The following is an 18,258-nucleotide window of genomic DNA, read 5'->3' as shown; positions in this document are numbered from 1 at the left end:
CAATTTGAATAAGTAGATTTATTTCTCCTGTCTGAATTTCATAACTTCTGATCCCTTTTTTCTGCTGCTTTTTCCCCATTCTGTTAGAGCCCTAGTTTTCTGCATTCCCTTCCCTTTTACCTCCCTCTTGGTTTGGAAGCCGTAGATTGTATTTCTGTTCTTTTAGTGGTTACCATTAAAATTTTCAGCTGCAAAGTCAACATTTTCGAACAAAACAGGCAGCCCACCTCCAGCTTCCACAAGGAACCTGGCTCTGGTACCCGGTCTCTCACTGGGGAGTACCTTTAGCTTTCTTGCCCTCCTGAGAAGAAATGTTGATCTTGTGTGTGGTCTCCACTGAGTCTTTTGGTTTTCTCTTTTCTGCAGTTGTCTTTCATGGCTGAATATTTAGAGGAGGGGAGGTTCTCCCAGAGTGGACTCACTGTACCAGCTCTGCTCTCCCCATTTTTCCTCCCCTCTGGTCTGGATGCCTATACGTAGTAGTCACTAAGTACTTGTTACATACATTGTGTTCCTTCCGTTTGTTTTAGTTTTAGCCACTTACTTTTTTTTGGCCTCAGGTGGAAAGGAGGGGAGGAACGGGACCACCCAAACCTGTGGAGGGCCTTCACTGACTGTCCACCTCAGGCTTGGTGGAGTGCTTAGTGTTAAGAGGAGGGAGGTACAGAGAACTAGTCCAGGACAGAGCAACTGTAGGGTCTTGGTGCGAAGTGCTCATCTTTCCGAATCATATTCTCATTGTAGCCTGGCTCCATTTTGTTAGGTTTGTTAGCTGTTTTGGTCTGTCAGCACTCAAGTAGTACAAGCAAGTGGGAAGGCCACGCTACATGTTGTAGCTGTGATGATGCCGACTAAGTTTTACAGGCTTTCCTGTTCTAGCCCAGCGCTTGCACTTGCAGCGGGATGGGGATGACTCTGGAGAGCGCCAGGCTGCAGGGCGGTTTGTGTCTAGATGTACCTCAGTCATGATTCCGCCATCTTCTCCTTTCGTGGAATTGACGCTCGTCATGCAGAGAGGAGGTAGCTGATAAACCAGTCAGCCTGCGAGGGTCTGGTGCCGCAAGGTTGAGAACTTCGTTCTCTGGCTACTAAGCAGTTTTCAGGCATTAAACAAAAGCATGGGGACAGAATTGAGCAGTTTGGGGATGAATTTACGGTTTGCGGACGGTAATAAGGGCTTGGCAGGGACGAGGCTGATGTCCTTCATAATGATCTTCCCCAGGGTTAGCCCTTTTAAAGTATCATTATCCGCACACTGTCTAAAAGCACTAGTGTGTGTGTGTGTGTGTGTGTGTGTGTGTGTGTGTGTGAAGTGGTTGAGAGATGAACAGAGTGGGGACTGAGATGGGGTGCAGACCTCTCTGTCCGTGATGTCAGTCTGGAAATCAGAGACTTATATTAGGTTGAGTGTTTATTGTAAGACAGAGAATGGGAAGCATTTATTGGTGGATTTCTGAAGGCCGGACTGGGGAGCCAGGCCTTTGCGCTGGTGGCTGTGTTGCCAGAGAGAACTTTGTATTCATTTGTGCTCCATAGTGATAAACAAAAGGGATCTGGTAGAGCCCTTACATCTCACGCTGCTGTTCTGGAGTTTTACATTAGTTTGACTCCTTCAGGTTAGCTCTCTGAATTGCTCCTAAAGGAAGGCTTTCTGGATGAGCGAAGCGGTGTCGAGAACGCTTAGTAGGTGCAGATTTTAAGCCATTTGATACAGCTTTCGGAACCCCTGTGGGCACACTGATGAACATGCTTTTGTTAATAAGTGGGGTTGCTGGGCAGTTTGTGACGTTTACTTGACTCGTCTGGCTTCATGAGAATAAAGATGCCCAGCAATGTCTGCTTATATTGTAAAAGGAAAATGATACTGAAATCTATTGCTGTCTCTTAAAAATAGATGATTTCGAATCATAGTTAAAGATCTTTTATTTTTCCACTCTAACGAATAAAAATGCCTATTGCCATATTATTTGGATTTAAAAATGATCTGCTGTAGGTAGTTGCATTTTTTCAAACAATATAATTTTAGGCAGAGTAGGATTGGTTATGCTATTTACTTTTTTTTAATCCTTGAAGCTGATTAAACGGTAAGAAAATTGGGACATAGTTTTGGTTTAGGTAAAGAGAAAAGACAGTAAAGACAGCCTGTCACTGTTGAGCTCAATGTTTTGGGAAGGCTTTTTGTGTGTTGGGCACTCTCTAGGGTTCTGGGGTAGAGAGATGGTTTCTGCCTCAGGGAATTTGGATCTTTTTTTTTTTTCCTTTTTTTAAAGATTTTATTTATTTATTTGACAAAGCGAGAGAGCGCAAGCATGGGGAACAGCAGAGGGAGAGGGAGAAACGGGCTCCCCACTGAGCAGGGAGCCCGATGCGGGGCTCCATCCCAGGACCCTGGGATCACGACCCAAGCCGAAGGCAGATGCTTAACCATCTGAGCCACCCAGGCGCCCCAAGGGAATTTGGATCTTAAACCAGTGTCTTCTGGTTCTCCAAGATCTTACTAGAAAAAAATGACCTGAACAGTGTTTCATGTTCAATTTCAGTTTGGGAAGCACAAGATAAGCATAGTAAATGGGTTTCTTTATTGTAGGACTTATAAAAGTCTCATAGAGGTATGTGAATTGTGAATTTCTGAGACGGAGCTATCCTAAGCAACATTTCTAAAACTTGAAATAGTAGGGTTATTAATGTCTCCCTAAATGAACTACTAATCTTACGACTGTCTTAAGCAATCCTTAATGTATTTGTGGTATTTAAGAGTAGTGATTTCCAAAGTTAGTTAATCACCAGAATCACTTTGGGTACTTAGAAATTTAAAAAAAAAAACAACACAAAAAACTTTTGAGTTGAGAATACGTTTTTGTGGTTTAAAATTCAAAAGTGTACATTGGCACACAGTGAAAAGCCTCCCTCCCTGCTCTGTTCCTTAGCTGCCTGCTTCCTTTTCTCATAGGTGACTAATGTTACACCTTCCAGAACTCTTTCATGCATGTGCCATAACTTATTTAGCCAGAATAGCAATCACTGAGCCTTGTATTTGGAGATCTCTGATTTAGTAGATTTGAGTGGGTACAGGGAATATGTCTTTTAAAATGTTCCCTAGAGATTGTGAGGATTAGCTAGATTTAGACACTATTATTTAAGATGGCACACATTACTTTTACATGTGGCGTATTATCCAGTTCTTAAGACATGGTGATGACCATTTTTGGCAGAGGTGGAAACATGAGAGCAAGTGTTAAATGACCTGCTCAAGGTCATGCTCTGTCTTTAATGGTGGAGCTGAGACTCACAACCCAGGGCTGTTGCTCTGTCTAGGTAGGACTGGGCTGACACTCGTGTTGACTTCATGGCTGCCGTGCTGGTGATTGGCTCTGCAGCCACAACAGCAAAACCAGACAAAAAATATGGACACATATATCTGATTCTTCCTATTTTGATACCACATTACATGTTAGAATATTCTATTGGATTACTTGCCAATTGATGTCCAGTGACCAGACTTTCTCTAGTTTGCATTTTAAGGCACTTAGCCTGTTAGACTCATGTTACTGATTTCAGGTACCTAAACAGGACTTTTATCTGTACTGTTGCTTCCTGGTGAGCCCTCTTTCTCTCTTCCTTTTGCTTCCAACTTCCTTCGGGCCCCTTCAGCCCCTTTCCCTAACATCAACCCAGAGTAAACTATAGAGGGGGGAAGGAGGGAAAAGAGCCCCTCCTCTAGGTGGAAGGTACTGAGAGAGTATCCCAGGCTGTGAAGTACTGCGTGGTTTTCCTCACTGCTCGGTAAACTCTTTCTGTAGATGAATCTTGAAGGAGTGTCAGAGTTTCTCATGGTATTGCAGGGGCATTTGAATTAGGTCAGAGCCTCCAGGGGATATTTTGTAGGACAATATTCCTTTGGTGTATTTTAAAAAACGTAGTCTCATAATATCGGTCACATAAGAGAACATCTAAAAATCTTTAAAAATAGCTATGAATCCATCATTTTGAGGTAGTGAGGACTTGGAGCCAAGAGGTATGAATGTCCATTCCTTTGTTCAGCCGCCTGTCCATCGGCACATGGTTCAGAAGGATTTACTATGTGCCAGGTCGTAGGGATTTAGAAGTTAGTAAAACATGTTTCTTGCCTTCTTAGAATTTGTTAGGCGGTGAAAGAGACAAATATTTCATCAAACAAGTAGTTACATCATGAGAAGTGCTCTGGAGGAAGTGTGCCCAGGTATAAAGTGGGACTCAGAGAAAGGCCTAGGTTAGCTGGGAGTGAATGGGGAGTTAAGGTTCCCCACAGGCTGTTTCGGCCTGGCCTAGAGGGCCTAGTAGCTAGGTGTATAGGAGGCAGTGGGGTCTGGTTACTGTAGGCTGAGGGAATAGATGTACTCAGAAAGTGAGAGTCGTTGATGAGATTAACCTAGTTAGGGAAATGGGAGAGTGTAGTGATATTTGGAGTATAGAATGCTCTGGAAGAGTGAAGAGATGAGATTAGAGAGGTAGTAGAGGCGAGAAGAGGAATCTCTCGTGCTTTGTGAAATAAGAACCCTTGCACAAGAAACAGGAATTATTGTGCATGTACAGATTTCTCATACCAGGAATTCCCGGACTTAGCTCTCATTCCCTGGATGCCATTCCCTGGATCCTCAGGTTCCTACCCTTGATCTCAGGGTTTGAATTGGGCCCTGTTTAGTTTGGCAACCAGTTAAGCCAGAACTTGGTGGATTTGAGCAGCAAAATATAGCAAGCTGTCTGGGGATGAAGAATATAAATATAGTTCAGTGATGTGGACGGCTGTCATTTATTGAGCTTTTAAGTGCTTGGCTCGTTCCGAGGTACATCACAGAATTCCCTTTAATCCTTGTGGCAGCACTACCAGACAAGTGGCTTTATCCCCATTTTAACAGACCAAAAGACCTTCCAAGTTCTGGGAGGTTTGAGTAAGCTTGCCCAGGGTTCTGGAGCCAGCTAATGGCAGGGATGGAGTCAGACCCAGGTTGGTTTGTCTGACACCACAGCTCATTCTTTGCCAGCCCTGTGCCCCTCACGAGACTGCAGCTGTGGTCCCTAGGGCGGGTGGAATGGTGGCTCAGGAATGTAAAATGACCATTTCAAAAGCAGTAAAACTGCAGTTTTATCTTTGATGTTAATGTTATCAAGATTCCTTGGTTAGGAATATAACCTAATTGTCTTGTTTCTGTGGGAAAGTTGGGTTTCATTACAGGTGTTTTACTTCAGTTTACAAGTCTATCTCAAGGATCGTGTAACTTGCCAAATGGCCGTAGTTGTACTAGGACGAGTATCAGTTATCTCATGACACGTTCGATTTGTATATAGAGTTGAAATTGGGATTCTAATGATTTGAATACATTATCTGCATCTGGCAGATACTTTAATGAGTGATGTTGCAGATATTCAGAGTGCAGATATGGCCTAAGGGTGAAGAAAACCAAGAATTTCCTCTTGAATTTTTGGCTGGATGCTAGCAACCCTTTTTGGATGGTAGCTCAAAAGAAGGCTTCTCATCCTGTTAGCATACTTCCATTCCTGTATGTGTGTATAGTCTTACTCTTACCAAGATGGAATTAGGCAGAAGGACTTAAGAAATTGTCAAGAAGAAGTAATGTATAAAGGCCATATCTTGTATCTTTTTCTACCAAATTTCTTGTCCATTTGGCATGTGTGTTTCCCTTTTCCTGTTTTGAATGGAGCTGAAAATAACATGGTATTTTGGCTTTAAAGGAAAATGACTCATTTTGTTGTGTTCGGCATTTAGTTTCTGAGAGATGTATTTGGCTTTTCAAATGGCACAGGAGTTTGAGATTTTGGTCTCCATTTCATTTTATTAGGAAAAATGTTATTTATGACACTATATAGGAGTTTGTAAGCAGGATATTTTCCAGGTTAGGGGAAGAAATTATTTGTGAGTGGGATGCCATTTTTTTTTTTTTCCTGTGCTGGTTTACAGAGCATTTCTGTAAAATGAATTTTCTTATTTTAATTTTATAGAAGTCTTTTAACAGTTTCAACTGAAAACCATTTTAGGGGAAATAATTTAAAGAATTTCCCATTTAAAAAAATGTGTATCATTTCATGAATTTATAGTATTATTTAGAAACTTCTTTTCTTTTTGGTCTTGAATGCATCGTGAAGGTGGATGTCCTTTATCATTTACTTAAAGTGAACACATTATATAAACTAGCATTTGTCATCTCCATAAGCATGAAGTATGTATATATAGTTCCTACCTATAATTGTCATTCAGGAAGCTGACAGATGGATTTTCCCTCTATAAAAGCCGTCATTTGTGTGATTTGGGGTCTTTTAATAGTAAAGTCAGATGTTTGCTGCTAGGCTTAGATCTCTTTGGGTAGGCAAAAAGTGAGAAAAGTCAGACCACTATTTTAGAAATTGTAAAGTCAATTTAAAGAAATAAAATGTGCTTATGACTTATGGCTGAGCAAAGATATATTAGGGATCACTGTACGTGCTGAGATTTGAATTATAAAACTGAGCAGATTCCTCTTCACCAAGCAGATACCTTTTTAAGGGGCTGGGAGGAGTATTCCATATCGCTGGCCTCAACCCAGGTGCCTGCAGGTGCCAAGGACCTCTAGGTTAGGGTACCTCTCGTCACCATACGGGAACAGAAGGGCAGTTGCTCGATCTCATTTTTCAAAAGAAGCTAAAAACCTGAAATTCTGTGCAAAATTCTCCCAAGTTTAAATGTTGGCCAAGAATTTTTAAAAATCTTTAAAAAATTTAAAATGCCGTGTGATTCAGTATCATGTGTATATCTGTAGGCTGGCAGTTTGTGACATCTTGAGGCTCCTCCTGCCCCCTTTTAGTAATTAACTGCAGCTTTTGCATACAGATCTTAAAAGAGGCTCTTCTGTATCCTTACCCCCAGTGCCTCTCTTCATCTGTTGAAACCCCTGGTAGGAGGGCGCCTGCGGGGCTCAGTCAGTCAAGCGGCTGCCTTTCGGCTTAGGTCATGATCCCAGGCTCCTGGGATTGAGCCCTGCATTGGGCTCCCTGCTCAGCGGGGAGCCTGCTTCTCCTTCTCCCTCTCTCCTCCTCCCTGCTTGTGTTCTCTCTCTCTCTCTCTCTGTCTCAAGTAAATAGAAAACCACTGGTTAAGTCAGTTATAGTCACTTAATGTCTTTCATGGGATTTTAATACTATCAGGGAGACACTACTAAAAATATTAATATGCTTTATGCTGCTTCATGCTACTTTATGGTGCCATTTTATTTATTTATTTATTTTAAAGATTTTGTTTATTTATTTGACAGCGCGAACACAAGCCGGAGGAGCGGCAGCTAGAGCAGCAGAGGGAGAGAGAGAAGTAGGCTCCCCACTGAGCAAGGAGCCCGATGGGGGACTCGATCCCAGGACCCTGGGATCATGACCTGAGCCAAACGAAGGCAGACACTTAACCAGCTGAGCCACCCAGGCGTCCCTGTGGTGCCATTTTCTATCTAAACAGAATCATACATGGGTAGATGATTTATTCAGAGTACAGGGCAAACTGGCAGGTTTTAGTATAAAACAATATGGAAAGTTCATTGATAGGGTTTCAGACTCCACATTGCAGCCAACCTTTAAGAAACTGTCACTTGCTGAGTTTTGGTGTAGTATCAAAGACTATCCGTAATTTTAAAGCTATTTTAAAAGTATATCATTATTTTGGTTGACATAGTGGCTGTATTAGTAAGATGAATGAACGATTACTTATTTTTTCCAACATTGACTTAGCATTGGCTGCTTTAATGGCACTGTGTATTTTTTTTAATTACTTTTATCTGCTGCCTCCCCCCCCCCCCCCTCCGGTGCATTTTAGAAGAGAGGACTGCCATTCTGAGTGTGGTCTGCAGGCTCTGGATCTCCAAGACCTTCTCATGGGCTCTAAGGTCAAAACCACCTTCATAATAGGGGCGTCTGGGTGGCTCAGTCCGTTAAGTGTCTGGCTTCAGCTCTGGTCATGATCCTGGGTCCTAGGATCGAGCCCCATGTTGGCTTTCTGCTCAGTGGGAGGTTGTCTTCTCCTTCTCCATCGGCCTCCCCCCGCTCGCACGCCTTCTCTGTCTTGCTCTCTCAGATAAATAAATAAAATCTTTTAAGAAAAACTGTCTTCGTAATAATACTGAGACTTTGTCTTTTTCACTGTTCTGAAATTTGTGCTCTTGTTCAAAAGCAACGGCAGGTAAAATATTGGCTTCTTAGCACACATCAAAGTAGTGGCACCAAACTGTATTGAAAATTATTGTATTCTTCACTTTTTTGCACTTGCAGGAAAAGATAGTTTTCACTCAAGGGTGTCTTTGATGAAGTGGTAAAAATACTAATTTTATTAAATCTTAACCTTTGGGTATACGTCACTTTAATATGCAGTATGACAAAATGAAAAGAACCTTGGCTGTCTTGAAGAAAAACACTTCCGCAGTTGTTTTAGATGCAAGCTGAGCTAGCTGCTTTCTTCAGGAACACTTATTTTACTGAAAAGACTTGGGTACTTGACAGATGTTTTCTCAAAAATGACCATAGTGAGCCTGTCACTTGAAGGAAAACAACTGAGGTTGTTTGTTGCCAGTGATAAAATTAAGCTTTCGAGCAAAAATTAGAATTTTGGGAAATTTGTATCCATCATTGTGAGTTAAACAGACATGATTTTGAAGATCTGCGTAAGTCAGCAAAGCCATTATTTTCCATATGACCAGCACATGCTGTTACAGACTTGCACATGGGCAAAAGATTTGATAGGATTCCGCAGATTTCACATTGCCCCCAGCCTTTAAGGAAGAATCACTTGTCAAGTTTTGGTGTAATATCAAAGAAAATCTACAGTGATCTGTAAGGGGTAGTGAAATATCGCTCCCTTTTCCCGCAAGTGATTTATATAGGGCCAGCTCTTCTCGCAGACTTCAGCCAGAACAGTGTACTGTGACACGCTGAATGCAGAGCAGGGCAGAGCATCTGGCTGTCTTATATTAAGACCGATAACAAAGAGGTCTGCAAAAATGTCAAACGGTCCCCCATCAGGAATAGTTTTTGGGAAAACAGTTACTTTCCATAAGGTAATTTTTGTCTGTGTAATGAGTTTATTATTTTTGTAAGAAATATTCAAAAAATTTCTTGGTACTTAATATTATAAATATCAGTGTTTGTGACCCCCATAAACAAAAGCATTTTGGGGTCCTCAATTTTTTTAAAGATTTTATTTATTTGGAGAGAGTACAAGTTGGGGGGGCAGAGAGAGGGAGAAATAGGCTCCTATGTGGGGCTCAGTCTCAGGACCCCAGGATCATAACCTAAGCTGAAGGAAGCCGCTTAACTGACTGAGCCACCTGGTGCCCCTGGGGTCCTTAATTTTTAAGAGTGTAAAGTGGTTCTCAGATAAAATTTAAAATTTTGAAGTACATTATGAGGGGTCAAGAAGGGAGGCTTTTGGGAAGACTCTTAAGGAATATTTGGGGAGGTGAAAAGTGTGCATCCAGAGATTTTGATTTACTTTTAGAGAAAACCCTTTTATAGGAGATACAAAGAAATAAACTAAATGGTCTCTGTGTTCTTGAAGCCTAAAATCTTTTGTTTCTGGTAAATTTTTAGTCTCTCTTTGGCCTTTGCCGTAACCTTATTCCTTGGTTACTTAGTGTTAAACTTCGAAGTTTTCTGTAGTCAGCTGTGACATGAGAACAATTAAGGACAAAATAAGAGTTTCTAATACAGCTAAATTTATTTAGTTTCTATTACTCTAAGATTATGGCCTCCTTACATTTTTGCTGTGAAAATGAGGTGTAGTGATTTTTTTTAACGTGTGTGTTGTCCGTATAGCTACCTTGCTTCTCTCATTATTCATCCAGCTCCACTCCCATTTACTGTTCTGGAAATCCCGAAACTGGGGAACCCATGATCAGGGGTACATTCAGATAGAAGCAGTACAAGATGGATTTCAAAAAATGTATCTGAAGGTTGGACGTCTTGAAGTCAAATTTCAGACCTCCAATGAGTCATAATCACAGAGATGGAGAGAATTATCCCTGATGTGTTGGTGCTTCTTGCCTGCCAAGACAGCCCTAATCTTTCCAGGTTCTTCCCAGCCATCCTCAGCCCCATGGGTCAAGGTAGCTCTTAATATTTAAGTCATAACACAGAGTTGGGTAGGTAGCAAGACAGGTTTTATCCCCTTCCTAGAAAAACAGATCCCCAGTGTAGCCTGAGAAGACTCGGTTGACCCCTTTCTCCCCAGCACCTCCTAACGACGCTTCCCCGTAAACACGCCTCAGGTGGTTTGCTGTCGGCTTGCCCCAGGACTGTGTGGAAGGGGTTCGGGGTTGGATGCTCTCCGGGCTGGATTGAGTAAGGCAGCACCAGAGTTCATTTATCTGGTGGGGCTGGGAATGTGCCTACTAGATGCTGGCACAGGAATGACCGTTTGAAAATAGCCTCTGCAGCTTTGCCCGAAGCAAAGCCTCTTCTCCCAGTGCCAGTGGGACCGCCGCACGATTGCTGGAACTTATTGATGGACTGACACGTTGTACTGAATGTTGAACAGCTGACACGCAGAGTTCAGAGGTGGCCGTGTGTAGTATGGCGTGACATTTGTCTGAAGGAACAATGCGGAAGTTACGGACTGAGTGCCTGTCCTTAGGGAAGTGCAGGGTGACATAGCAGAAAAGACCTTAAGTTTGACTCCTGTCTCTGCCGTCCATCTAGCAACATCGTTGCTTGAAGAAAAAAAAAAAAAAAGTTCACTGCTTCTTGAGTTTTAGGCTTTAATAAAGATTTAGAGTTTCCTTTTGGGGAGATGCCTGAAGTATTCTTGCAGTATTTCTTTTCCACAAGAAAACAACCTGGGCACGGGTTTTGAGTGTGTGATGTAGCGTCGTAGGTAACCTTTACCGCTGGCTGTTGTTCCTTTGTATGGGTTAGTAAGCCCTTTCCTCCAAAATTAAATGATACGGGTATGTGAAAGTTTTATTCCGAGGATGGCTAAGTAGAGGTCGGAGTGAGGTCACTTTAAAGGCAGGTTGCTAATATGATTGGGTAAGTGGTGAGTTATTGAATATTTTCTTTATGTTAACTGGTCTGCTTATAAGAGCTAATATGGGCAACTATCCTAAAAGAAACCTGTATGTTCGTACTTTTCTTAACCTGTTTTAAACTTCAGTTTGAGGTGGAAGACTTGGGGAGTTAGTTTTGTTGAGATTGGATCAGGAACCTGTTCTTCCTCTGAAGTGGATTGTACGCGAGTATTCTGCATTGTTCGCTGTTGCAGCTGTAGCCGAAGTCGTGTAAGAGTGGGGAAGGGGGTTGTTTTCGCCTGTCCTCCCTGGCTCTGGAGCCAGTTCAGACGGAAACAAGTGAATGCAGAGTAGGCACGAAGGTCCTCTAGGAGGGAGAAGCTGTCGACTTCTGTAGGAAGAAAAGTAGGGCTGTCAGGACAGATTCATGGAGGAGGTAACATTTGAGCTGGGCCTGAAATAAGCAGGAATGAGACTGGAAGAAATGAACTGGTGGCAGATTTTGTCACTTCCCCGTTAAGGTGATTGCTACTAAACATGAAACATGGCTGGGTGGGTGGGGGTACCCGGGCTTACACTTCCATATATGCTAAGACCTTCGTCTTGTAGAAGGTGGGGTGTCAGGAATGTCTCTATGTCCTGGAGAAGTGAAGCCTTTTTGGGATCTAAATGTACCTAAATTTTTTTCATTTTAGAAATACAGCTAGAAATCCGTCAGGTTTCATTCAGTTTAGGGGTATGTATGTGTTAACATGCAGGTGTGGTATGTGATGGGTAGACAGAGAATTCTAAGACTAACGGACCCGCATGATGCTATTCCCAACTGAGGATCGGTGAGAGGATGAATTATCTTTGAAATTATAATGTTAAATTTGGGAAAAAGGAGACTGGACTTATAGGGGATTTTTAGGGCAGCGGCGAAACATGTTAGATTCCAGCAGGTTATACTTTGATTTCTTGTCTCTTTTTAAACATTAGTTTGCTGTTACCCTAGGTGCTTTAAGAAAAAAAAATCCGGCCTCTGGATCTGTAAAAGTCCTGTAAATTTAAAGGAATGAAATAGGTTATTGAATTGGAATATAGAATAAATCTTTGGTGTAGGAGTACTAAGGATTGTCAGAAGCTTATTGCTAACCTATCCATTGTGTGTTACAGCCACCTCACAAAGGCTTTCCTACCTGTCCCTGAATGAGATTAAATGCTGAGTTATGAGGTTATTTTGTTATGTTATGCTGTACTCTTAAAATTGTTTTCCATCACAACCACATGTAAAGATTTATTCTGAAATGGAATTTGGTGAGTTCTAGGGGAGTTTTCCTTTTATTTTAAAAACAAGGGAGACTTTTGTTCATGTTGCTACTAGAGGAAATAATAGTTAATGACTTTAAGCATTGTAAGCTTTTGGGGAAAGATCCTTTAAAGTAGACGAGTGGCTTATAATTACGTGAAGACATTCAGTAACTTAGTAATTGAATGTGATCTTCATATGCAGCGATTCTGTGGTTTCCGTGTCTGCTGAGGACTCTAATGGTAAAGGGGGAGCTACATACTTGTTATTTTATGGTTTCTTATTTGTGGATTTTTTGTCACTATTGTCTGGGATTTATGCTTAGGGGGCCAATTTAGTCCTGATAACTGTTTTGAGATTTGCAAGCATGATATATTTTGTGTAAACTTGGGGAATTGAATTTAAGAAATTAAAAAAATTTGGTATTTGGGAAAACATCCTAAATGACCGTGTAAATCAGTTTGAATATGAAAGTTTCAGATGGGTTAGATGAAATTGAATATGACAGTAAGTGCTAATCCCATATAAACATTATATATGTATCCCCGCTGATCTGTTTGCTTTTCAAACATTCATAAGAATTCCAGGACTAAAAAGAACCACAGATGACTATTAATCTTCCCTTACATAGATGAGAACCTGAAGCTTAATAGGCTCAAATGAGCCCGGTTGGTACTAGATGAGCTGGGAGTAAGCTCCAGATTTCTTGTTACCCATTGGGCATTGTTTCCAGTACAAATGGGTGTATATTTCAGATGTGGTTAAGAGTCCACCATGATTTTTAAGATCAGAAAATTGAATTGATGGGAGTGACCATTTCCTCTGTCCCCTAGTGGCCTGAGATTTGCTGTCCAGTTCTTGACTTCATACTTTTAGCGTTTTGATGCTTTCAAAAAGCTTATTTTAGTGTCATAAATACTGTTTAGGTGGAATGGAAGGCATGAAAGCAGCATTTAATTTTTAATCAACGTTATTGCCCAGTTTTAAAAAAGCTTTGACAAATATATTTATCTGCCCGCCCCTCCCCTCCCCACAACTGTATACTTTGTGAAAGCTCTCAAGACCATGTTGGGCGAAGAGAAAGGAATGGGAATGAATGGTTTAGTTGTGTGCAGGAAAAATGTCCCTTCTTGGAGTACTACTATGGTTTTGGGGAAGTAAACCTTTCTTAGCCTTCTCTCTCCAGCTCTCCTCCTGCCTCTGCTCCAGGATTCTGAAGGCTGTTGTGTGGAGCCTCCCAGTTTATTTGATCCCCATTTTCTAGTTGGCCTTCTCTAGAGCTCATGAATCCCACACAGTGCATTACTCTTATGGCATTTTATCTTTTCTCGGAATCCAGAAATGTGCCTTGTAAATGAGCAAACTGGGATTTGGTGGAAAGACTTGACTTTATAGGCTAAGGAAAATACATTTTTGTTAATGAAAGTAAATGCAACACCAGGCAACAAAATGAAAATGTATTTTATGGGAGGCCAATTCACACATGGTCAGGTTCTGTTCTTTAGGAATGAGAATAAAGTCACTAATGAGTGGGAGAGAAATTAAGTATGGCATCATTTTAAAGTTATTTTTGCTTAGGAGTAAGATTCAGAATTGGAAAGTAACTGTGTATATGTTAGTGTTTGAAAGGTGCCTCCTCAACATTAAACAGAGGATAGAATTTATAAGGATAAAATAAAGTTGAGAGACAGTTGTGTCCTACTAGAATCTCTTACTGAAATAATTAGGTCATTTGCCCATATATATAATATATGATTTATGGCAGCTTTGAATCCTAAAGTGGCTTTAAGCTGTGATTTATTTTTGGAGTATGTATAGCACTTTCATCTGTTAGTACAAATGATTGAAATTTGATTTTTTGTATTTTTGTCACTTTTCAGAAAGCAGAATTCATGGAATTTCCTATTTAAAAAGTTTTTTTAAAAAAGATTTTATTTGACAGAGCGAGAGTGCATCGCACGCACAAGCAGGGGGAGCTGCAGGCAGAGGGAGAGGGAGAAGCAGACTCCCCGCTGAGCAAGGAGCCCAATGTGGGGCTTGATTCTAGGACCCCACGATCATGACCTGAGACGAAGGCAGACGCTTAACCGACTGAGCCACCCAGGCACCCCCATGGAATTTCCTGTGGATTTAATATTTTAATTTTTTTCTATTGCTTTCTAAAATTCTCTTTTTATTTTTAAGAGAATCATTTATGAAAAAATTTTGAAAGACCAGACAGTTGTTTTGGTAACTTGATAGACTCAAACTCTTAACAGTCTCTGCATATGATTACATCTTTACATTATAAAATGAGTTCCTTAAGTTGACCAAAGTGTCTGGTTTAAATGAGTATTATAATATTTTGTATTAATCCAAGGCTGTTTTCTTGAGATAAACAGCCAAATCATAATTGATAATATGAACTAATATATTTCAGTTATGCAGCCCTTTGAGACTTTCTGAAGCATATTTGATACTCTTGTAGAAATGGGGGAGGTGTTATCCTTGTTTTATAGATACGGGCATGGAGGTTTTAATTTGTATAGTTTTGTGTCAGAAGGCCCTTCAGGAACTTGAAACTGTGTCTTAAGTCAATTAGGCTTTCAGGCTATTTCCTGCCCCATTAATGTTAAATTCTTAATAGATTTATGCTACTCCAGTATCTTCATTTTATGGTACACATGCACATTTAAGGATCTCTTCTGGCATATATAACACAGTGTTTAACAAGTGCCTTCCGTTGGTGTTGGTTCAATTACCAGTTCTGTTGCCACTTTGTGTATTATAAATACCAGGAGCCTCAGTTTCCTCATCTGTAAAATGGGATTAATATTATTATCAAAGTTGCTAATGGGGTGGTGAGGGAAGGGAATTGTAGAGTTGACCAGGGATATTTGTTGGGACAAAAATCAAAGATAATATAAAAGACATTCTTGCCATAGCAGATTTTTTGTATACTACCGTTAGAAATCACCAAATAATGATACAAGTACCTATCAGAACTATTTTGTTTGAAAATACTTTATACATGTGGTTTATTCATATTTCATTTTGTTTTTAAAGGTTACGGGAAGTTTCCGAAAAACTGAACAAATACAATTTAAACAGGTAAGAGTTTTAAGATATTTTAAATTTTCTGAAAAGAGCATTTTTTCTTTATTAGGAAAAATTATTTAGGCAGAAGCTCCCAGGAATATTTTAATCTATCAACTTTTTATGAGTTGGGTTCGTTTGAATAATAGGTTCTATTCATACTGATTTTTAAAAAATCTGGCATACCAAGGACATACAGTCACTGTAAGAATATCATAATTAATATTTTTCAATTATTGCTTATTGTGATATGTAAATATTAATTTTTAAAAACAGGTTTGGCCAGCTCTTTTTACCTTTGGTTAATCAGATAAAAACAAACATACCAACCCTAGAATGTATTTGCCATTTAAAAAATAATTTTGTTTGACTTTTTTATTCCTTAGCCACCCCCCTTTGAATGTATTGGAACAGGCTACTATCAAACAGTGTGTGGTAGGACCAAATCATGCTGCCTTTCTTCTTGAGGTAAATTGTTCACTGTAAGATACAGAAATGAAAAGGGACTTAAAATACAGTCATGTATTATCATGTATCTTCCTTTTTAACCAGGCAAAATAGAAGTTTCTTGGAAGAGTTATTTCAGAGATCACCCAGTTCCATTTACTTACTGTGTACATTCTCTGTCTCAGAGAAAGCTTCAGTGATTTACTACAGCTTGAAACCATAGTACTGGAGAAGTTCCTGATACCCAGTCATTTCCTTACTCTGAATTCTGTTAGAGATACTTTAAATTATTTTCACTGGCATCCTGATAATGTAACGTAAAATATACTTCCCCACGTCAGGCATGAGTGCATTCTGGAAAGGAACTTATTTGTCGTCTTCTGTATTGACAGCGATGGTGACATAATCTGTTTATTGAATAAATTCGTATTTTAATACACATTTTTACTCTGGCGATTTCTTCTATTTTCTTGGCTTTTAGGATGGTAGAGTTTGCAGGATCGGTTTTTCAGTACAGCCAGACAGATTGGAATTGGGCAAACCTGATAATAACGATGGGTAAGACATTAATGCCCTTTCCATTTAATAAATATTTAACTCTTAAAAGGTATTATATTAAACCGTGTTTTGATTTTGATAGCCTTCAAGTTTAAAAAAAGGCATTGTAGAAAATGAGGCACTTAAAATAGTGAAATGGTTATCTTGTAGTTTGATTTTAATTTTTCTGCAAGCAGTGATTTATAGCTAAAATACTAGTATTGAAAATAGCAGAGAAGTCGGTCACTTAACAGCAATTGAGTTATCAGAGAATGATTTATGTATGTGGTAGGTCCCAAGTCAGATCTGTTCTTTGATTGAAATGTCTTTTTAGATCTTTTTTTTTTTTTCTTTTCCCCAAGATTTTATTTTTAAGTAATCTCTATACCCAGTGTGGGGCTTGAACTCACAACCCTGAGATCAAGAGTCACATGCTGTACCAACTGAGCCAGCCAGGTCCCCTTCCCCACCCTTTTTAAAGTAATACCTATATCCAATGTGGGTCTTGAACTCAGGACCCCCCAGACTGAGTCACATGCTTTACCGACTGAGCCAGCCAGACGCTTCGTGTTTTTTCCTTTTTAATGTTTCCAAATCAAGTAACTCAGTTTGAAATTGACAAGGGTCTTTAAAATTGTGGTTCTTTATAAATGATTACATATAAAAAAGCATTGCTAGATAACGTATGATGAATTTCAGTTGCCTGCCTCTAAGGAAAGCATGATTACTTTAAAAAATCTAAAGAGTAATTCGTTTGCAGTTAAGCCATGCAAACGCTTTGAACCAGGAGGGAGTGCTGGATTGCTAGGAGGCTGTAAGCTGTTAGGCTTGCTCTTTGACAGGAAGGACACATTCTAGGAGAAGCAGTCGGAGAAGAGCGAGGCTGGTGTTTCAGCACAGTCACTTGCAGAGTAGTGAGGCCGGGAGTCCCAGGCTTGTGCCTAGCGAGTTTGGGACTGTTCTGTGACTGTTGTACCTTCTGTTTTTTTCCCAGGTCAAAGTTGAACAGCAACTCGGGGGCGGGGAGGACATCGAGGCCTGGGAGGACAAGTGACTCCCCATGGTTTCTCTCAGGTTCTGAGACTCTGGGCAGGCTGGCAGGCAACACCCTCGGGTAAGTTGTGGTCAGGTGATGGCCTGCACTGGTCTGGGCTGGCGCTCTGTGAGTGCTCTCACTCGGAGAAATTGCTTTCTGTATTACCCAGCGGTGCAGTGAGGAAACTCCTGAACTCTGGGCAGGCGTTCTTGTTGCTCATGGCGGGGCACCGTGATAAAAATAACCCATGCAGGCTAATTACAATTAACCCAGGCTCTTGCCCTTTTAAAAGTGTCTGATGTTAAGATGTGTTTGTTTTATCGTTTACCATGTCACTTATGTTATTTCAGTTTTTCAGTGGTGCCGATTTTGGTCTTACTTATGCTAAGTCCAGGGTAAAAAATCTAAAATTTCTTTCTTTCTAGGTTCCAAATCTGGTAGTTCTTTTTGAATTAATTTAGTGAGGTTTGAAAATCATGTAATTAAATTAAACCTGACAGCCTTTAATTAAGTTATTTTTATTTTTAAAGATTTATTTATTTCTAGAGAGAGTGCAAGTTGGGGGGGTGGGGCAGAGAAAGGGGAAGACAAGCAGACTCCCTCCACTGAGCAGGGAGGCTCCCGATGTGGGGCCCGATCCTAGGACTCTGAGAACATGACCTGAGCCAAAACCATGAGTCCGATGCTCAACTGACTGAACCACCCAGGCACGCCAAGTTATTTTTATTTTTTATCAATATACAGTTGACATGTAACATTATATTAGTTTCAGATGTATAGCGTAATGATTTGATATTTATGTATTGTGAAATGATCACCACAATTAAGTCTAGTTAACATCCATCACCACACATAGTTTTTTG

The 18,258-nt window shown here is 40.4% G+C and overlaps 1 protein-coding gene across 10 annotated transcripts in view; it reads left to right on the top strand.

The window, feature by feature from the left end:
- The window catches only part of UBR5 (ubiquitin protein ligase E3 component n-recognin 5), a 134,685-nt gene that overhangs the window by 26,248 nt on the left and 90,179 nt on the right, over positions 1 to 18,258 (top strand). For all 10 annotated transcript variants that reach the window (XM_057308118.1, XM_026495613.4, XM_057308116.1 and 7 more), the window contains exons 2-5: positions 15,346 to 15,390; positions 15,762 to 15,843; positions 16,304 to 16,380; positions 17,354 to 17,473. In XM_057308118.1, the coding sequence (XP_057164101.1) occupies positions 15,346 to 15,390; positions 15,762 to 15,843; positions 16,304 to 16,380; positions 17,354 to 17,473 (324 nt within the window). The remainder of the gene's footprint in view (positions 1 to 15,345; positions 15,391 to 15,761; positions 15,844 to 16,303; positions 16,381 to 17,353; positions 17,474 to 18,258) is intronic.

This window comes from Ursus arctos, unplaced genomic scaffold, assembly GCF_023065955.2.
Source record: "Ursus arctos isolate Adak ecotype North America unplaced genomic scaffold, UrsArc2.0 scaffold_6, whole genome shotgun sequence".
NCBI lineage: Eukaryota > Metazoa > Chordata > Mammalia > Carnivora > Ursidae > Ursus > Ursus arctos.
The sequence above is the reverse complement of the archived record's forward strand: the minus strand, read 5'-3'. Positions and strand labels throughout refer to the sequence as shown.